This window comes from Pantherophis guttatus, chromosome 1, assembly GCF_059756535.1.
Source record: "Pantherophis guttatus breed Tessera chromosome 1, ASM5975653v1, whole genome shotgun sequence".
Taxonomy (NCBI): Eukaryota; Metazoa; Chordata; class Lepidosauria; order Squamata; family Colubridae; genus Pantherophis; species Pantherophis guttatus.
In genome coordinates, this window is record NC_142063.1 from 17,118,670 (window position 1) to 17,138,628 (window position 19,959).

The 19,959-nt window shown below is 45.2% G+C and overlaps 1 protein-coding gene across 1 annotated transcript in view; it reads right to left on the reverse strand.

Moving 5' to 3' along the window:
* Positions 1-19,896, reverse strand: part of WDR18 (WD repeat domain 18) — a 75,999-nt gene extending 56,103 nt beyond the window's left edge. Inside the window, exons 1-2 of the mRNA XM_034442523.3 lie at positions 19,519-19,896; positions 5,369-5,479 (exon numbers count right to left, since the gene is read on the reverse strand). Coding sequence (XP_034298414.2) covers positions 5,369-5,479; positions 19,519-19,794 — 387 coding nt within the window. The 5' untranslated portion in view covers positions 19,795-19,896. The remainder of the gene's footprint in view (positions 1-5,368; positions 5,480-19,518) is intronic.
* Positions 19,897-19,959: the final 63 nt, after the last annotated feature.

Consider the following 19,959-nt stretch of genomic DNA (forward strand, 5'->3'; position numbering starts at 1 on the left):
TGTGCCTTAGTTACCTCTCAGTTGGATTTCTACAGTGCACTCTGTGTGGGCGCTGCCCTTGGAAACCACTTGGAAGCTGCCGGTCATTCAGAATGCAACGAGGTGGGCAGCAATGAACTTCCCTCAGTGTGGCCTTTATAATACCACTATTGTGTGAGCTGTGCTGGCTGCCAATAGACTTCCAGGTGTAAGATCCTGGTGGTGATATTTATTTATTTATTTAGCAACATTCATCTAACCCAGGTCCTTGGAAAGGACCCGATAGGTGGACAAAAAGGCCAAATCTGTGTGCGATCAACCAATAATAATTTATGAACTGTACAATATATGCCACATGACTCCCAGCAAGTTATCACCTATGAAGCTAAGGTGGCTTAAGACATGTTTTCTCTGTTGTCAAGTCTGCCCTTTGAAGTGCCCCTCCTCACCGCTGACCGAGATAGCTGGACTCTAATGGTCTCACACAAAGACATAAAACACCCGGCTTTTCTCCCATCCGAGACCGTATGGTATACAAGCCAATTCTCCAGTGAGACTATATGTTATTATTAGCTGTCTCGATTAAGTGCCATTTATTTTGGTCCTGCACAGTATTTTCTTCTTTGATCCTGATTTTCTCTTTGATTTTTATTGGTGTGTGCCACTTAAAGAGTTAAACTGGGAGAGCGGCAGCTTTATAAATCTTTTAAACAAACATCTATATAAAAGTCTGACTCAGCGAGTCTGTTTACCAAGTCCTGGCTGTTGGCTGTTCGATAGAATTAAATGTACAGTTGCAATTTTAATCACTTGACTCTTGGTTTTGATAATTTCCCATTAAGATGCATTCCAAGAGAAAGAGGGAGGCCACCACAGCCTTCGGAAAGTGGGATGAGGATAAGAGGACTTACTTCCTGTAGCTTTATTAATATGTAACACTCAACATGGATTATTACCCCAGCCTACTTTTTAGAATAGAATAACAGAGTTGGAAGGGACCTTGGAGGTCTTCTAGTCCAACACCCTGCCCAGGCAGGAAACCCTATCCCAGTGATGGTTAACCTTTTTGCCATTGCGTGCCAGGAGAGGGGGGGGCGGGGAGGGTCGCATGCGTGCGCAGCTCCTCCCCCCTCCCCTGGCACATGATGGCCTGGTAGGCCCGTTTTTCTTTCTTACCTGGTTCCAGATCTTCTCTGTGTATCTGGGAAGGGCGAAAACAGCCTTTCCCACTCCCTTGGAGACCCTACGGAGGCTGAAAGGGCCCATTTCCCAACTCTCGGTGGGACAGGAAGTGACATTTTTTGCTGTCCCCAGCCTCCAGAACCTCTCTAGGAGTCAATAGGAGCCTCTCTAGGAGCATCTCTGCGGAAATTGTACACCTCCAGAAGAGCAAGTCCATCATTTTGGGGTGTTTCTCTACTTAGTACATAATATGTACATGAGTATGATAGCAAGGAATGATTTCTATCAGCTGCATTTATCAACTTTGCCCAATTTATCCAACACTGAATAGTGCTAACTTGCACAAAATATTTAACAAAACTTCTGATATACAGATACTTGACTTAAAACGGTTCATTTAGCAACTGTTTAAAGTTACAGTGGCACAGGAAAAAAAGTGACTTATGACTGTTTTTCACACTTACGACCATTACAGCATCCCTGATCAAAAATCAGACACTTGGCAACTGACTCATTTATGACAATTGCAGTATCCTGTGGTCATGTGATCATCTTTTATGACCTTTTGTCAAGCAAAGTCAACGGGAAAGCCAGATTCACCTAAGTGTTTCTAACTTAACAACTGCAGTGATTCACTTAACAACTGTGGCACGAAAGGTTGTAAAATGAAGCAAAATTAGCTTAATAACTGTCTCACTAGGAACTGAATTTTGGGCTCAATTGTGGTCGTAAATCGAGGACTACCTGTATTAATAAAATGGTAAAAACAGGGGCCACCTAAGGTAACTTTTGATTGATTTTTTAATTGGCCATTTGACTGAATCTAGAAGAGTAAGGTAAAGGTAAAGGTTCCCCTCGCACATAGGTGCTAGTCGTTCCTGACTCTAGGGGGCGGTGCTCATCTCCATTTCAAAGCCGAAGAGCCAGCGCTGTCCGAAGACGTCTCCGTGGTCATGTGGCCGGCATGACTAAACACCAAAGGCACACGGAACATTGTTACCTTCCCACCAAAGATGGTCTCTATTCTTCTATTTGCATTTTTACATGCTTTCAAACTGCTAGGTTGACAGAAGCCGGGACAAGTCACGGGAGCTCACCCCGTTACGCGGCACTAGGGATTCGAACCCCTGAACTGCCGACCTTTTGATCGACAAGCTCAGTGTCTTAGCCACTGAGCCACCGCGTCCCCAAATAATTTCATATCAGACTGGAGAACAGAATCCAGCGGAGTGAAACGGGGCTCTGTCTTGGGTGCTGTGTTGTTTAACGTTTTTATTGGTGATTTGGGTAAAAGAGTCGAGGGACGGATCACCTGCAGATGACACTAAATTAAGGGACTGGCTTATACTTCAAGAGAGAAAGGGAAGATTAAAAAAGGATTAGTCTTTAGCAGTGGGTTGAAATCAATATGATGAAATTTAACAGGGAAAAATGCAAAGTCTTGAAATTGGCAAGAAAAAAGGACGGCTGTAGGATGGGAGGGACTTGGCTGTACTGGATGCGAAAAAGAACTGGGCTTTCTAAAATGTAGTGACCACACACACACAAAGGTTGAGGATGTATGTGAGTGGTAACTTTATTGTCTTACATAGTGACATTATATAGTTTGTTACTTTCAAGTTACAGTGTACTTGGCAGCATCTCATTGGCTACAGAATCTTCCAGGTAACTAGAGTCTTTGGTTAACCATTATTGCTTTGCTTAAGCACTTCCAATATTTGGCTATAATTAAAATCTAACACACATCCCACTTCCTCTCCTCCTGTTCCTCTTGTTTACAGAATTAGGGTCTTATCTTCTAATGTAATTTCCTGGTGCTTACGTGCAAGTAACCTTCCTTATCTGAGGTTTGCCATCCAAGACAGGAAAATCCTTGCACATATGCAGATTGCAGATTCCTACACTAAAAGATCACAAGTTGAACATGAGCCGACAAAATGAAACGGCTGCTAAAAAAGAAAACTCTATGTTGGAAAGTATCACCAGGAATACACAATCCAGATTGTGAAAAATAATTGCCCCACTCTGCTTTGCTATATTCAGATCCCATATAAAACCATCTCTCCGGTTCGCGCACTGTGGTCTGAAAAGGACATGAGCAAAGTGGAATATGTTCAGAGACGGCGAGGGGACTGGAGATTAAGTCCTGCAAAGAATGGCTGCAGGGACTAAATATGTTTGGCCTGCAAACAAGAAGACAAGAGGATAGGCATGACAGCAATCTTCCAAAACTTAAAAAAAGAGTTTCAATAAAGAAGGGAATGGACTTGTTCTTTATTGACCAAGAGATCATAACTAATGAGTTGAAACTACAGGGAAATAGGATGCCTCACGAAGTGACACAGTCCTTTTTAACAGAAATCTTCAAACGAACGCTGGATAGCTTATCTGCCCAAAATATTTTAACAGATTCTGCAGCGAGTGGGTTGGATGAGTTGATTTCTGAGCTTTTTTTGAACTTTATGACCTGGCCTTTCTGATCCAAACTGGTTGCCTCCAATAGATTGGTGTTATAGTTTCTATTTGGGGATGTCTTTGAAAGAAATTCAGAAGCTGCAGCAGGTCCAGAATGTAGCAGCCAGACTTCTGTGACATATTCCTCATTGGGGGCATGCGACACCAGTCCTGGATCAGGTTTATTGATTATGAAATAAATCCATCCACCAGAGCTGAGAAAATTATTCTATTCTATTCTATTCTATTCTATTCTATTCTATTCTATTCTATTCTATTCTATTCTATTCTATTCTATTCTATTCTATTCTATTCTATTCCTTCCATTCCATTCCACTCCACTCCACATTTTCTATTCTATTCTATTCTATTCTATTCTATTCTATTCTATTCTATTCTATTCTATTCTATTCTATTCTATTCTATTCTATTCTATTCTATTCTATTCCATTCCACTCCACTCCACTCCACATTTTCTATTCTATTCTATTCTATTCCATTCCATTCCACTCCACTCCACATTTTCTATTCTATTCTATTCTATTCTATTCTATTCTATTCTATTCTATTCTATTCTATTCCTATTCTATATTCTATATTCTATGCAATTTGAAAAACCATTCTAAGCTGACTTCTCAGTGTGTACTTCATGCCATTTTTGATGGCTGTTTTAAGAATGGTGCTATAAGGATTCATTGTTATTTATTGACTCATCTATTTTTGTTAACTAAAGCTGTTAATAGTCATGATCTGACTTTGGTGGAAGTGAGTGAGTTCTAAATAAAACAGATTAATACAAAACCAAAGTATTAAGGCATCAGACTAGAAAACATGACATTCTAGTCCCACCTTAAATCATGAAATCCAGCCAGATGGCTTTTGGCCAGTCACTCTCCTAGCCCAACAGACCTCAGAAGGTTGTTGTTATGGGGAAAATAGGAGGAGGAAGGAGTTATTAGGCCTGTGCACCATCTTTATTATTATTAAAAAATAATAAAGGCAGGATATATACATGCATACACATATGTATTACAGTATATAAATATCATATTCATATACACACATACAAGAGGGCAGGGTGGATTTGATTTAAATCGAGTGGATTTAAATCACAATTTAAATCATGATTTAAATCACTAGTAAAAAGGCTTGATTTAAATCAACTCGATTTAAATCATAATTTTTAAAGAGCAACTGTCATCTCTGCTACTCCTTTGACCCACTGTTGACTCACCGATAGTCCCAGTGTTGCAGAATATACAGCCTCATGCTACATAACTAAGCTCCATTTCATGCTGAATAAACTATTTATGTATCTTAAATAGAAAACTATCTTATGATAGATTTTTACCCCAAAAGTTTTTTTATTAAAATAAATTCGATAAAAATAAAAAAAATCCGATTTAAATCAAAAAAATCTGATTTTTATTTATTTATTTATTTTAAAAATCATTGATTTTTATCCACCCTGCAAGAGGGGGAGAGGGAGGGAGGGAGGGAGGGAGGGAGAGAGAGAGAGAGAGAGAGAGAGAGAGAGATTGATTTCCCACTCTCACTGAATTAAAGAACACTTCCAGGTTCTCACTGTGTATGGTTGATCTTTAACTTTAGCAAATGTACTCTAACATAGGGGAGAACAGCAAGTCCAACTCTTCCACTAGTGTTTCAGCTTCTTAAACTTTCAGCCCTCTCTCTCCTTGAGCAGCCAAAACAACCAGACTGCATTCCACACCAATGCTACCAACTCCCTTACCTCCCAGAGGTAGATGCTTTCAGCAATACCTGCCAAGATGTAGAGACCATTGGGAGCAGCTGTCAGGCAAGCCACTGGACCCGGGCATATTATCTTCTGCTGGAGTTGATCCTAGAGACACAGAAAAAAGAATGCCGATGAGCACGGATACACTTGACCTGAAAAGGATTTCAACAGGGATCAGAGGGAGCAAGCCCTACCTGACAAACAAAAGGAGAAGATAAGAGCGTGTGCCAGGTTTGAGAGGGAGAAATTGTCACTCAGTGGTAGAACACACACTTGAGTTGCATGCAGAATATTCCAGATTCAATCATCCGGTTAAAAAAAAGGACCAGGCAGCTGGTGACAGAAAACCGTCTCTATGGATGCTAAGTGAGAACAATGTAAGATAAACATGTACAATTCGGATGCTGCAGTAAGACTAGAGGCATCCAGAATAACCCATCTGTTTCCCATTTACAACATAGGCTTGGAGATGCATTAGGAAGCCCACAAATGAGATACTAAGTCAATGGCTCTCTCCTACTGGTGCTCCCCTGCGTTTGGAGTGTAATTATTTTCAACCCTGGAGCTGCAGAGTTAATCCAAATACAGTCATTATCGCTGATGAAAATTCCCCTTTCTTAGCACTCCTCTAAGAATCCAATGGCCATTCTTGCATTAGAAGGAAATGCGTCTCTATGTTCTGTCCCCGTCCCACACGCACACACACCAACAGACGTTCAAGAGTTAAAGACTAAACCAGCCGTCAAAATCCTTTTCCTTATGATAACGGAACTTGGCAACAACCTAGTGGCTGCCTGCCAAGAGTGTATTACTTACGAAGAGGAGAGATAACTTCTCCCCGCTTCTGGTACATCAAAAGAAACAGCTCAATAATTACAGAGTCAATCAAGTCCAGAGATAATCCAGCAAAGTCTATAGCAAAAGTCCGGCAACGCAGAATGGCGTGGAAGCTTTCAGCTTTGTTCGTCACAAGGTTTGACTGGCCACCACGCTCCCTTTTATTTATTTATTTATTTATTTATTAATCAAATTTCTATACCGCCCTACTCCCGAAGGACTCAGGGCGGTGAACAGCCAAGATAAAATACAGACAATACAAATATTAAAAATCCCTTAAAATTATTAAATATTTCGGCCGAAACACAGATTAAAACACCCAATTTATAAAATCACGAATTAAAAAATTTAAAATTTAAGAATTTAAAAGAGGGGAGTTAGGCCAGGCCAGCTTGTTGAAATAGAAAAGTTTTGAGAGCACGGCGAAACGTGCGCAGGTCCGGGATCTTCCGTATCTCTGGGGGGAGCTCGTTCCAGATGGTAGGTGCCCCCACAGAGAAGGCTCTCCCCCTGGGGGCCGCCAGTCGACACTGTTTGGCCGACGGCACCCTGAGGAGCCCCTCTCTATGGGAGCGTACTGGTCGGTGAGAGGCTATTGGTAGCAGAAGGCGGTCTCGTAGATACCCCGGTCCGATGCCATGGAGCGCTCTAAAGGTGGTAACCAAAACCTTGAAGCGCACCCGGAAGACCACCGGGAGCCAGTGCAGCTCGCGCAGGAGGGGGGTCACATGGGAGCGCCACGTCGCTCCCATAACCACCCGCGCGGCCGCATTCTGGACCAGCTGGAGCCTCCGGGTGCTCCTCAAGGGGAGCCCCATGTAGAGAGCATTGCAGTAGTCCAAGCGGGAAGTGACAAGAGCATGAGTGACCGTATTTAACGAGTCCCGATCCAGAAAGGGACGCAACTGGCGAATCAGGCGGACCTGATAAAAAGTCCCCCTGGCCACGGCCGTCATATGCTCTTCTAAAGACAGCCGTGAGTCCAGGAGGACACCCAAGTTGCGAGCCCTCTCCGTGGGGGGCAATGACTCGGCCCCAATAGTCAGTGATGGCGCCAACTGACTATATCGGGATGTCGGAAACCACAGCCACTCGGTCTTGGATGGGTTGAGCCTGAGTCTGTTTCTCCCCATCCAGATCCGCACGGCCTCCAGGCACCGGGACATCACTTCAAGGGCATCATTGGGGTGGTCCGGGGTGGAGATGTACAGCTGAGTATCGTCAGCGTACTGGTGGTACTTCACCCCGAAACCACGGATGATCTCACCCAGCGGCTTCACATAAATGTTGAACAGAAGGGGCGAGAGGACCGACCCTTGTGGCACCCCACATACAAGGGGCCTCGGGGTCGACCTCTGCCCCCCTGTCAACACAGACTGCGACCGGTCAGAGAGAAAGGAGGAGAACCACCGTAGGACGGTGCCCCCCACCCCTAACTCCTCTAGCCGGTGCAGCATGATACCATGGTCGATGGTATCAAAAGCCGCTGAGAGGTCTAATAGGACCAGGACAGAGGAACAACCCCTGTCCCGAGCCCTCCAGAGATCATCAACCAACGCGACCAATGCCGTTTCCGTGCTGTACCCAGGCCTGAAGTCCGACTGGAACGGATCCAGATACGACGATTCATCCAGGTACTGGGGGAGCTGTCGCGCTACCACACTCTCAACAACCTTCGCAATGAAGCGAAGGTTGGAGACTGGACGATAATTTGCCAACACTGCCGGGTCCAGGGAAGGTTTCTTGAGGAGAGGCCTCACCACCGCCTCTTTCAAGGCGGCAGGGAAGACACCCTCACTCAAGGAAGCATTTATAATCCCCTGGAGCCAGCCTCGTGTAACCTCCCGAGAGGCCAGCACCAACCAGGAGGGACACGGGTCCAGTAAACATGTGGCTGCGCTCAGTCTGCCCAGTATCCTGTCCACGTCTTCGGGCGTCACAGAATCAAACTCTTCCCAGATAATACTCACAAGACCTGCCTCTGTCCTCCCCGCTGAATCTACCCAGTCAGAGTCCAGATGTTCCCGAATCTGAGCGATTTTGTCATACAGATACTGTACAAAATCCTCGGCTCTACCCTCCAAGGGGTCCTCCCGCGCTTCCTGGTGGAGCAGGGAGCGGGTCACCCTAAACAGGGCAGCCGGGCAATTATCTGATGACGCAATAAGAGTGGCAAAATAGTTATACTTCGCCACTTTTATCGCCACCAGGTAGGTCCTAATATGAGACCTTACCAGTGTTCGGTCAGATTCAGAATGGCTGGCCCTCCAACCACTCTCCAGGCGTCTTTTCCGGCGCTTCATCTCCCTCAGCTCCTCGGTGAACCAAGGAGCCAGGCGAGATCGACGCCGGGTCAGAGGCCGCAAAGGCACAACCCGATCCAAAGCTCCAGCGGCCGCCCTATCCCAGGCGGCCACCAGCTCCTCAGTCGAGCCGTGTGCCAGAGCCTCAGGAAATGGCCCAAGCTCCGTCTGGAACCTATCAGGATCCATCAGGCGCCTGGGGCGGTACCACCTCAGTGGTTCCGCCTCCCTGCGGCGGGGTGCGGCGGTTCGAAGGTCAAAGCGAAGGAGGGAGTGATCTGACCATGACAAGGGCTCGATCACTATATCCCCTATCTCAAGATCACTCAACCACTGACCAGAGACAAAAACCAGGTCTAGCGTGTTTCCCCCCGTGTGAGTAGGGCCATGAACTAACTGGGTCAGGTCCATGGCCGTCATGGAAGCCATGAACTCCCGAGCCACCTCAGACGCCTCACCGACGGATGGCAGGTTAAAATCCCCCATGACCATAAGCCTGGGGGTGTCAACCGCCACCGCGGCTATAACGTTGAGCAGCTCGGGCAGGGCTGCCGTCACGTGGCAGGGAGCCAGGTACGTAACCAGCACACCCATCTGCACCCCATGACCCCACTTCACAAGGAGGGACTCACAACCAGCCGTCTGAGGAACAGTGACCTCCCTCGGACCAAGACCTTCTCTAATGACAACCGCCACCCCCCCGCCCCTCCCCTGTGTCCTCGGCTGATGGAATGCGCGGAAACCGGGTGGGCACATCTCAACGAGGGGAACCCCCCCCTCCTGGCCCAACCAGGTCTCCGTAATACCCGCCAGGTCCGCTCCCCCCTCCTGAACAAGATCACAAATGAGGGGGGCTTTATTTACCACGGACCGGGCGTTGCACAGCATCAGCCGAAGGCCCAGGGCCTGAGGGTCTGTGCAACCTGGGGAACGAGAGGAGCATTGGAGGCCGGAGCGCGCCACCGCTTGGAGCCAGCGGGCGCGTGCTCCCACAACCTGATGTGGCCCCCTGCTCCCGCCATATCTGCCCCTCCCACCCACAGTACTGATGTAATGACCATCCATAACACAAGCTCTAACCCCCACCTTGACCCCGGTTCCCGCATCTCTAGTGCCGTGCTCTTCAGCCGGCTCTGGCCTCCTCCCCGACAGGTTCTCCCCCAAACCCACCGAACCCACCCCCCTCCCAGAAACCTTTAAAACCTTATCTAAAAATTTCCCTAAAAAACCCCACAACCCCCTCCTCGCCGCATGCCACCTCTCGGGATTCCAAAATCCGTCATCAAGGTAGGCCCTCGATAGTGAGGAGGGCCAAACCTGCGAGAGGGGGGAGTCTCGCAGCGCAAGCAGGTCAGCAGCCGTAAACATCGCACAAAAACAGAGATGGAGAGTCAATTGGTCAGGGCTTCACCAGATCGTCCAATAATACTGGGTCAAAGTAGATCTTCATATCAGGAGCTGGTTCACTGCCCTCTCACGACAGTGAAAGGGGCCAGTGACATCCCCCCACGTCTGGAGGATAATTATCCCAGTCACCCTCTCACAGTGACTGGGGCAGATGACACTGACAATAAAGTCACAATAGTCCATCCTTTCATCTGGCGGATGACAAACAGCCCCCTCAGCACCTGCACACCATTTTGCCCAGTTCTCCTCCAGTTTGGGGTCGCACAAGAAGCCAGCAATTTGTAAAGTTATTAGAAACAATGTTGATAATCCCACAGGCACAAGTTCTTCCCTGGGGCGAAAGTAGGGATAGCAGACAAAAAAACCCAGTCCAAGTCCAGGGTGGGTGGCCATCAAAGGCCAACACCCACACATACCTGAGGGAAGAAGGGGGGGGAGAGAAGCCACCCGAGGCGACCAATAGAGCCCTGGTCAGCCTCCCGCCTCTCCTGTCCCAAAACTCCCCAAATCCCCAGTCTCAGCTCTGATGACAAACAAACCCCGGATAACAGGGGTCAAGGCTCAAAAAAGAGCAGATGGTAATCCTGAGGGCAAGGCAAGGCTGTCCGTATTCCCCCATCCACCTGCTACAAGTTCTTTCCACAGCTGGATGATCCGTGGCTGCCATTGCCTTCCGCCGGCGCCGGCGCCACCACCGCCACGGCCGGCTCGTAACCAGCACCCTGGGCTCCCCATGGCACCTCCAGGACCCCCGAAAAACGTCCGAAGAGCGTCCCAGAGATCCGTGAGGGGCGAGGGGATGAAGGGCACCTCCAAGCCGCCGCCGCCGCATAGTAACGCCGCCCGCCGCCGAAACGCTCCGGCTTCCACTCCTCCCGGCACTGACAAGCCGGAAACAGCTGTTTTTAGCAGGCCGCCGCCCCATCTCCCGCGGCGGCTTCAAACAGCGCGTCCCGCCCTGCCCTGATATTCCGGAGGGCGAAAAAGCCCTCAGCAGGCAGGGTGGGCATTCCCCTCATTGGGACTGGAGCCGGAGATTGTTAAAGCGGCTCCCGAAGACCCCTGACACCAGCGACCTCTCCATCTCCTCGCGGAGCTCAGCCGACCGCCGCCATCTTGGGACAAGCCGGAAGAGAAGATCTTTGTAGTGTGCTTTAGTGTGTGGGGTGTGGTCCAGTGACTCAGCCTAATCTCGGGCACGCCTTTTCTTCTGTTGCGCGCGCTTATCTCTGCGACTCTGGCGTGGATCCAGCCAAGACTCATTACTCTCATCACTGTCCACCTGTGGCTGCGTGGACGTGCTTGGCCCCGGCCCTATCTCTTGCCCTTTGGCGGACACCGAAGGCATTGCCAAAGAGGAGGGTCCTGGAGAGGGAGGCCTTGCCAACTCCTCTCCTTCACTCTCGGAGTCCTCTCCTGCCGATGACACAGGCTCAGGTAACGGAGCCACAACACTCTAAGATACACCGTGTGCAAAGAAGTCCTTTATTAATTTCTTGCCGAATGAGCCCCTAAATAATCAAGCTGTAGCATTATAAGGAGCAAAATACCTTCCCGCTTACTCTTTATTGCTTGACTGAATGCCAAACACTAAACTGCACCTAAATGAGAACTCCTACAAACAGGATTACAAGTGTTCTGTGCCTTCCATACAATCTGAGATTGTCAACTCTAAATCTTCCAGGTGTAAAATACTCCAGGTTTGGGTGATGGGCCATTTAAAGAGAGAGATCAATTCACAAAAGATAAATCTTAATTACCAGAGGCCAAGGTAGCTTCTAAGTAGGACATTGGGATCTCTCCATCCCCGAGATCCAACGAAGCCATTTTTATGTTCATAAAAGGCACAAGGGAATGTTAGCAATACCAAACTCTATCCCTATTGCGGATTTTAGTATTTTTAAAATAAGAGGTAATTTTGATGAGTTGCATTAAATACATATCCCACATTGGGGCAACGTTCCTTTCCTCCTGTTGTTTTTCTTTCCTGTTTTATCATGTTCTATCACATCCAATTTTACTTTTTATGTTCTACTGGTTTTTTCTTTATTGTTGGCTTGCGTTTATCTAATTTGTATTCAGACAGTTAACAATTACTAATGTGCTACTCACAGCAAGATGATTTTTTTTGTTACTACAAGACTACTTTATAATACACATTAAGATACACTTCAGCTTTTACAAAAATTGATATTGGAATGATAGTTATTTATGGGCCATCAGAATTCATTTAACAGAATTTCGTTAGGCTTAAGATAAAAGGGTTGGAAGAATGTTTCTATGGATACTGCTAGATGGGAGTCATTAAATCTTACTTCCCGGGATAGGAAAAACAATTTTTAAATTGAAATTGCAGGGTACTTTATATTTTGTATGGACTTCCTTATATACACGTTCTGAAAACACTGTACCGTTTCATATATTTCGATGTGGTTTTCTAATTCTGAAGTTATCTTTGAAGAAGATGCAACTGTCAATTCAAGATGAGTGTTTCATTTTTCCAAATCTTGACTCAGAGTACTATGCATGCCTTTCAACTGGAATCAAATTCTGCTCATTTTCATGCAGCATAAATTCTTCATCCTCGACACTTTTGGAATATCTGTACAGTATACAGATAGTCCTTGACCTATGACCGCAATTGAGCCCAAAATTTCCGTTGCTAAGCACGGAAGTTGTTAAGTGAGTTTTGCCCCACTTTACAGACTTTTTGCCACAGTTGTTAAATGAATCACTGCAGTTGTTGACTGCATCTCTAACGATCCATCAGTGATCAGTGTCAGTCAAGACAATGATGAATCCGCATACAGACGGAAGGTTGAACAACTAGCCTCGTGGTATGACCGAAATAATCTGGAACTGAACACACTCAAAACCATAGAAATGGTGATAGACTTTAGGAGAAACCCTTCCATACTTCCACCTCTCACAATACTAGACAACACAGTATCAACAGTAGAGACCTTCAAATTTCCAGGTTCTACCATATCACAAGATCTAAAATGGGCACCTAACATCAAAAAAGTTATCAAAAAAGCGCAACAAAGAATGTTCTTTCTGTGCCAACTCAGAAAGCTCAAACTGCCCAAGGAGCTGCTGATACAGTTCTACAGAGGAATTATTGAGTCTGTCATCTGCACCTCTATAACTGTCTGGTTTGGTTCTGCAACCCAACAAGACAGACTCAGACTTCAGAGGATAATTAGAACTGCAGAAAAAAACAATTGCTACCAACCTGCCTTCCATTGAGGACCAGTAAACTGCACCAGTCAAAAAGAGGGCTGTGAAAATATTCACAGACCTGTCGCATCCTGGACATAAACTGTTTCAACTCCTACCCTCAAATCAACGCTATAAAGCACTGCACACCAGAACAACTAGACACAAGAACAGTTTTTTCCCGAACGCCATCACTCTGCTAAACAAATAATTCCCTCAACACTGTCAAACTAATTACTAAATCTGCACTATTAATCTTCTCATCATTCCCACCACCCATCTCCTTCCACTTATGACTGTAATTTTGTTACTTGTATCCTTAGGATTTATATTGATATTGTTTCCTGATTGCTTATTTGTACCCTATGATTATCATTAAGTGTTGTACCTTATGATTCTTGATGAACATATCTTTTCTTTTATGTACACTGAGACAAATGTACCTAGGTACATTTGTCTATGTACCTAGACAAATCCTTGTGTGTCCAATCACACTTGGCCAATAGAAAATTCTATTCTATTCTATTCTATTCTATTCTATTCTATTCTATTCTATTCTATTCTATTCTATTCTATTCTATTCTATTCTATTGTTAAGTGAAACATTTGGTCATTTCATGATACTGGCTTCCCCATTGACTTAGCTTGTTGAAAGCTGGCTAGGAAGGTTACAAATGATCGCATCACTCCAGGACAGTGCAACTCATGCCAGTTGCCAAGCACCCTAATTTTGATCTTGTAACTATGGGGATGCTGTGATGGTTATAACTGTGAAAACCAGTCAGAAGTTTTCAGTGCCATTGTAACTTCGTATGGTCACTAAATGAATGGTTGTAAGTTCAGGACTGCCTGTACAATGCCTTAAGTAATTGGACAATTTCAAAATCAAGATATTTTAAATTTTGTTATATATTCTTTACTACTACTGAATATCATACTATCCTATTTCTGGAAAAATGGATTTAATCCTTTTTCTCGTGCTAAATTGATGCAATAGCCCAGATCTCAAAACTGATTTAAAAATGACTTTACCGAAGGTATTAATGTTGTGAACTTTACATTAGCTCAACTAGCAGATGATAACAAGGAGTTTTAATTTCTATGTTACGAGATATACGGTAGTAAATACCATTTGTCAGTTGCCACCCTGTGGCAGCATCTACAATTACATTAACTGCCATCTCAATTTGGACCAGAGGCATTTTCAGCCTCAAAGAAATCTAAAGTATTAGATGGGAGCATTAAATCCTATAAGACCATAAAAGCTCAGTCTTCATAAATAGCTATTATCAAATCAATCTGATATGAAAACTTTAAAGTGAGAATGCAATAAGGAACGGACTCCCAATTTGCTCAAACGACAAAGAAAATATTTTAACCTCAATACTAAACGTCTCATTAGATCTTAGATTACATCTTATACGACAAAAAAATAATTATTTCAAACCAGCTGGGTCCTACTGCATTTGTGCAGAAAAGGGATAAATAAATTCACCAGAATAGCACTTCATGAAAATATACGCTGTTGTAATGACCTAAAAACAGAGGGGACAGCAGAGACAGAAAGTGGATAGAGTGGGAAAGGAAAGTGCAGAGGTGCTATAGAGAGGTAGAGTGAATGGACAGGTGTAGGGTGCTGCAGAAAAGTCAAGTTTGGGACGAGTGGACAAGCCCAGGCGGGTAAGCAACAGTTGAATCTGAAGTGAAGAAACATAAGGAAAAGATGCTGAGAACCCCCAAAGGTGTTTTTTCAAGAGGCAACTGGACTTTTTCTTTGAAGACGTTTCGTTTCTCATCCAAGAAGGTTCTTCAGCTCTGACTTCTTGGATGAGAAGTGAAACATCTTCAAAGAAAAAACAGGAAAGTTCAATTACCTCCTGAAAAAGCACCTTTGGGACAACCATGACCTGGATGACTGAGAATCTCTACAGACTTTATTTTATTTATTTTATTTTATTTTCCAATTTCTATACCGCCCTTCTCCCTGAGGACTCAGGGCGGTGAACAGCCAGAATTAAAAACACGCAATACAAATATTAAAAACAATTAAAATATATATAAATTTGGCCCAGCAAATTAAAAATCACTACCAATTAAAACATTTTAAAAAATTTCTTCTTAAGCCAGCCCGGCTTGCTGGAAAAGGAAGGTTTTAAGGGCACGGCGGAAGGCACCGAGGTCTTGGATTCTCCTTATCTCTGGAGGCAATTGATTCCAGAGGGTAGGAGCCCCCACAGAGAAGGCTCTCCCCCTGGGGGTCACCAGCCTGCACTGTTTGGCTGATGGCACCCCGAGGAGGCCCTCTCTGTGGGAGCGCACGGGTCGATGGGAGGTCGTCGGTAGCAGCAGGCGGTCTCGAAGATAGCTAGGCCCTATGCCATGGAGCGCTTTAAAGGTGGTAACCAACACCTTGAAGCGCACCCGGAAGACCACCGGGAGCCAGTGCAGCTCGCGCAGGAGCGGTGTTACATGGGAGCGCCATGCTGCTCCCGTCACTACCTGCGCTGCTGCGTTCTGGACCAGTTGGAGCCTCCGGGTGCTCTTCAAGGGGAGCCCCATGTAGAGAGCGTTGCAGTAGTCAAGGCGAGAGGTGACGAGGGCATGAGTGACTGTGCACAGGGAATCCCGATCAAGAAAGGGCTGCAACTGGCGAATCAGGCGAACCTGACAAAAGGTCCCCCTGGTTACAGCCGTCAGATGTTCCTCCAAGGACAGCTGCATATCCAGGAGGACTCCCAGATTGTGAGCCCTCTCTGTGGGGGCCAAAGACTCGCCCCCAATAGTCAGTGATAGAGTCAACTGACTATATCGGGATGCCGGGAGCCACAGCCACTCAGTCTTGGAAGGGTTGATCTTGAGCCTGTTCCTCCCCATCCAGATCCGCACAGCCTCCAGGCACTGGGACATCACTTCAAGGGCATCGTTGGGGTGGCCTGGGATAAGGAGACTTACCCTGAGAACACTGACAGATGGGCTGGTACGCAGGCCACATGGAAGAGGATGAAAGACGTACATCTGCACTGCATTATTTGCCTCTCTCTCAGATTTGTCTTGGCTAAAATCTGAATTAACCCATGTCAGTGATGCCTAACCTTTTCTGGACCAAGTGCCCAAAGCGTGCCAGAACCCCCAAAATACAATGTGTGCGCAGCGCCCATGGATGTGCCCCCCCGCATGTGTGTGCGGCCGCCCGCATAAACCCTGACCCCCCCGCATGCGCGGCAGACCTGAAGACCAGCTGGCTGGTGGGATCGCGTGCCCACAGAGAGGGTGCTGCATGCCACCTGTGGCACGCGTGCCATAGGTTCGCCATCATGGACCTAGGTAATCAGTGTTTTGCTTTGGCAGCAAAACGTGTTTTTATTTTGCGCAAATTGCTGCTTCAAATGTCTGGCACGAACGAAATATTGGGAAAATAAATTGTCAATAATTAAACTTTTGAGAAGAAAAGAAGGATTACATCTGTTCATCCCTGTTTCCTGTTCCCCACCAAATTCAAATTCAATTCAAATCTTTATTGTCAGTGCACAACATATGTACGAGATTGGTTGAACTCTCTCAGTGCACCCCCCACAACACAATACAACTCATAGTGAAGACAGAAAATCCCTAACCCAATAAATTATATTAACAAAACATCCAGTCCTACTGCACCAGTGTGAACATGTTACACCATCTTTCTCTTTATTATCACAGGTAAATTGCAACAAACAACCCTCAAGAAAAGCAGATGTCAGCCAAAGAAATGATGTTACCCCTGCTTTAGGGGATTCTCTTGCCATTCCTGTAACAACAGAAGGTGAGGATTTTGGTCACGCATAAGAACTACTGTATAAGCTCTATTCTTCTGGCTCTAACACAATCCTTCCTGTGACAAGCAAAGTCAATAGGGTGAGTCAAATTTGCTGTGTGATTCACTTAACAATTGCAGTGATTTGTGTTAACAACCGTGGCAAGAAAGGTTTTAAAATTGTGCATGACTCATTTAATAACTGTCTTGTTTAGCAACAGGTGCCAACTGTGGTTATAAGGATAACTACTTGTAATCTTCTATTCATAAATAAGTCAATAAATTATGACTAGGTTAATCATGAGTTAAGGTATGAGCAACCTGTTATTCTGGAATCAGGTGGCACTGAGTTCATAAAATAAAAAAACTCTTTTTCCCAAGGGGAAAAAACTTAAGCTGTGAAGTACAGTAGTGGCCAAAATTGTGGAAACATTTTGGGAAAAGTGTATTTTCTAAAACTAGCTAATAACACCACTTTTTTTTGGAGTAGTACCATAAAATTATATATCAATGGAAAGATAATTTAATCAAGAATGTAATGCAACAACTTTTATGAAGGACTTGCTATTAGAATAGCAGTTACAATATAAAGAAGAAAAGTGAAACACGTAGAAAAAATGAGATATACAAAAATTATCAACATAGAAAAAATAAGATATACAAAAATTATCACGTCAGTTAATAGTTGAGTAACCTTTAGCATGAATTACAGCCTTATAACATCTTCCCATGGACTGAACCAAGTCTTTTAGTTTTGCAGCTTTTATAATGTGAAACCAAGATCGAGTGATTGCTTCTATTAACTGGGTTTTATTGCTGGGTTGTTTCTAACTAACAAGTTTCTTTAGTCAGCTCCATAGATTTTCAGTTGGGTTACGGTCTGGGCTATTCCCAAGCCATTCCAGCAATGGAATATGATTATCTTGAAACTCCCCCCCCCCCCAAAAAAGTGATGTTATTAGCCTTCAAACCTCAAAAATACACTTTTCCCAAAAGGTTTCCACAATTTTGGCCACTACTGTAGAGAGAACTAGCATTTACCAGATTCAATCAAAACCAGGCTGAGGGAAGCAAGTGGTTAGGGTCCATCTCATTTGGAAAGAGGTTGCAGCTCAGTGTATCTGCTTTGCAGGTAAAAAATTCTAATCCCTGGTCAGCAGAACTGTGAAAAACTCCTGCTATATCTTGGACAGTTGTTAACACATTAGACAAATAATGAACTAGATGGATGAACATCTAGGTTCTATTTCAAGTGTTTATTATGGGATGTATACGTTTAGAATTCATACTGTGTAGAAAAACAACTTCTGCATATATGCACAAAATACTGAATCATGAGGAAAATTTTCACATCAGAAACGAGAATAGCTTGGGGACATATGAGGTGGGGAATTATTACTAGAGTCTTCTTATGTGGGCCACCCTACGAAGAAGTCTGAATCAGAGAGGTGCTAGGAAAAGAGGTTCCTACCGAAACACCTTTATGTTAGTGATTCTTTCTGAAAATACTCGCACCAGGGGAGAAACGCGCACAGGGAATATATAATTAAACTTTTCTAACAAGATTTTTGTTCTTGAAGTTGCCTTCAGAACGAAGATCTCTGTGGAGAGTACTCCTGGAATGCTGGAACAAGTTCCCAAAGAGATAAGATATTTTTATGGGGTATTTCCTACACAGGGAGCTTTAGCATTTTCAGTGAAGGAACCAAATGACAACTCTTTAAAAGGTTACTGTGGAAGGCTTATATCTCAGACACTCCAGTTTAAATCTCCTCTCATCCTCCAAAACTTTTCACAAGCTTTGGATCCATCTCTCTCTTTCGATTCAATCTACTAGACAAGGTTGCATTTTGGATTATATTATTATTCCTATTATTATAAGGATATTATTATTCTTCCTATTATATAGGGAAATGACCGTCATCTTGAACTCTAGAGAGAAAGGCAGATTATAAAACTAATGCATATAAATATGAGCAGATGTATACAGGTAGTCCTTGACTTACAACCACAATTGAGGCCAAAATTTCTGTTAAGTGACACATTTGTTAAGTGAGTTTTGCCCCTTTTTACAACCTTTCTTGCTACAGCTGTTAAGTGAATCACTATACAGCTGATGAGATAATAATCTGGTTGTTAAGTGAATCTGGCTTCCCCATCAACTTTGCTGGTCAGAAAGTCACAAAAGGTGATTGCATGACCTTGGGAAACAGCAAACGGTGATAAATATGAACCAGTTGCCAAGCATCTTAATTTTGATCCTATGCCCATGGGGAGGCTGCAAAGGTCGTAACTGGGAAAAACGGTTATAAGTCACATTTTTTCAGTGCCCTTGTGACTTTGAACAGCCGCCAAATGAACTGTTGTAACTCGAAGACTACCTGTAGTTATGCATGCGTGCATGCACGCATACACGTGTATTAGTATCACGTGCACTCGTGGATCTACGTAATGCGTGTCAATACATACAGACGACTATAGCATACAATAGCAATGTTGCATTGTATAGCGAAGGCTTGGAGGGAAAAGTCAAATTCTTCCCGAAATAATATCTGTCTCCGAGAGTCACTCCTCATCCTCCGCCTTACCTTCCTCTGGAGCTCCCAGGCTCCCACGCAGGCCTTGCCGAGCTGCGCCCCGAGAAGATGCTCCCCGCCGAGCAGCGTCAGCCCACGAGGGGCGCAGCAGCCCCCGCGGTAGCCGGCTACCGATGCCCCGGAGCCCACTTCCCACACCGAGCAGCAGCCGCTACCCGACGAGTTCGAAGAGGAGCCGCCGCTACCGGGTCCCAAAGAGGTCTCGCCCGCCGCTGCCACCACCGCCACTTCCACGGGACCCCCCAGACCTCCGCCGGCGACCGCCATCTTGGCCAACGCGCCGGACCGCGCCGACACACCCCCTCCTCCTCCTCAATCGTGCGCAGGCGCAGCAGGAAGTCGCGGTCTCGAGGAGGCAAGTTGTTGACCATAGAGTTGAAAATCCTAGACCGCACTTCCGCCCTTGAGAATTGTAGATCTAGCTGAGAATAA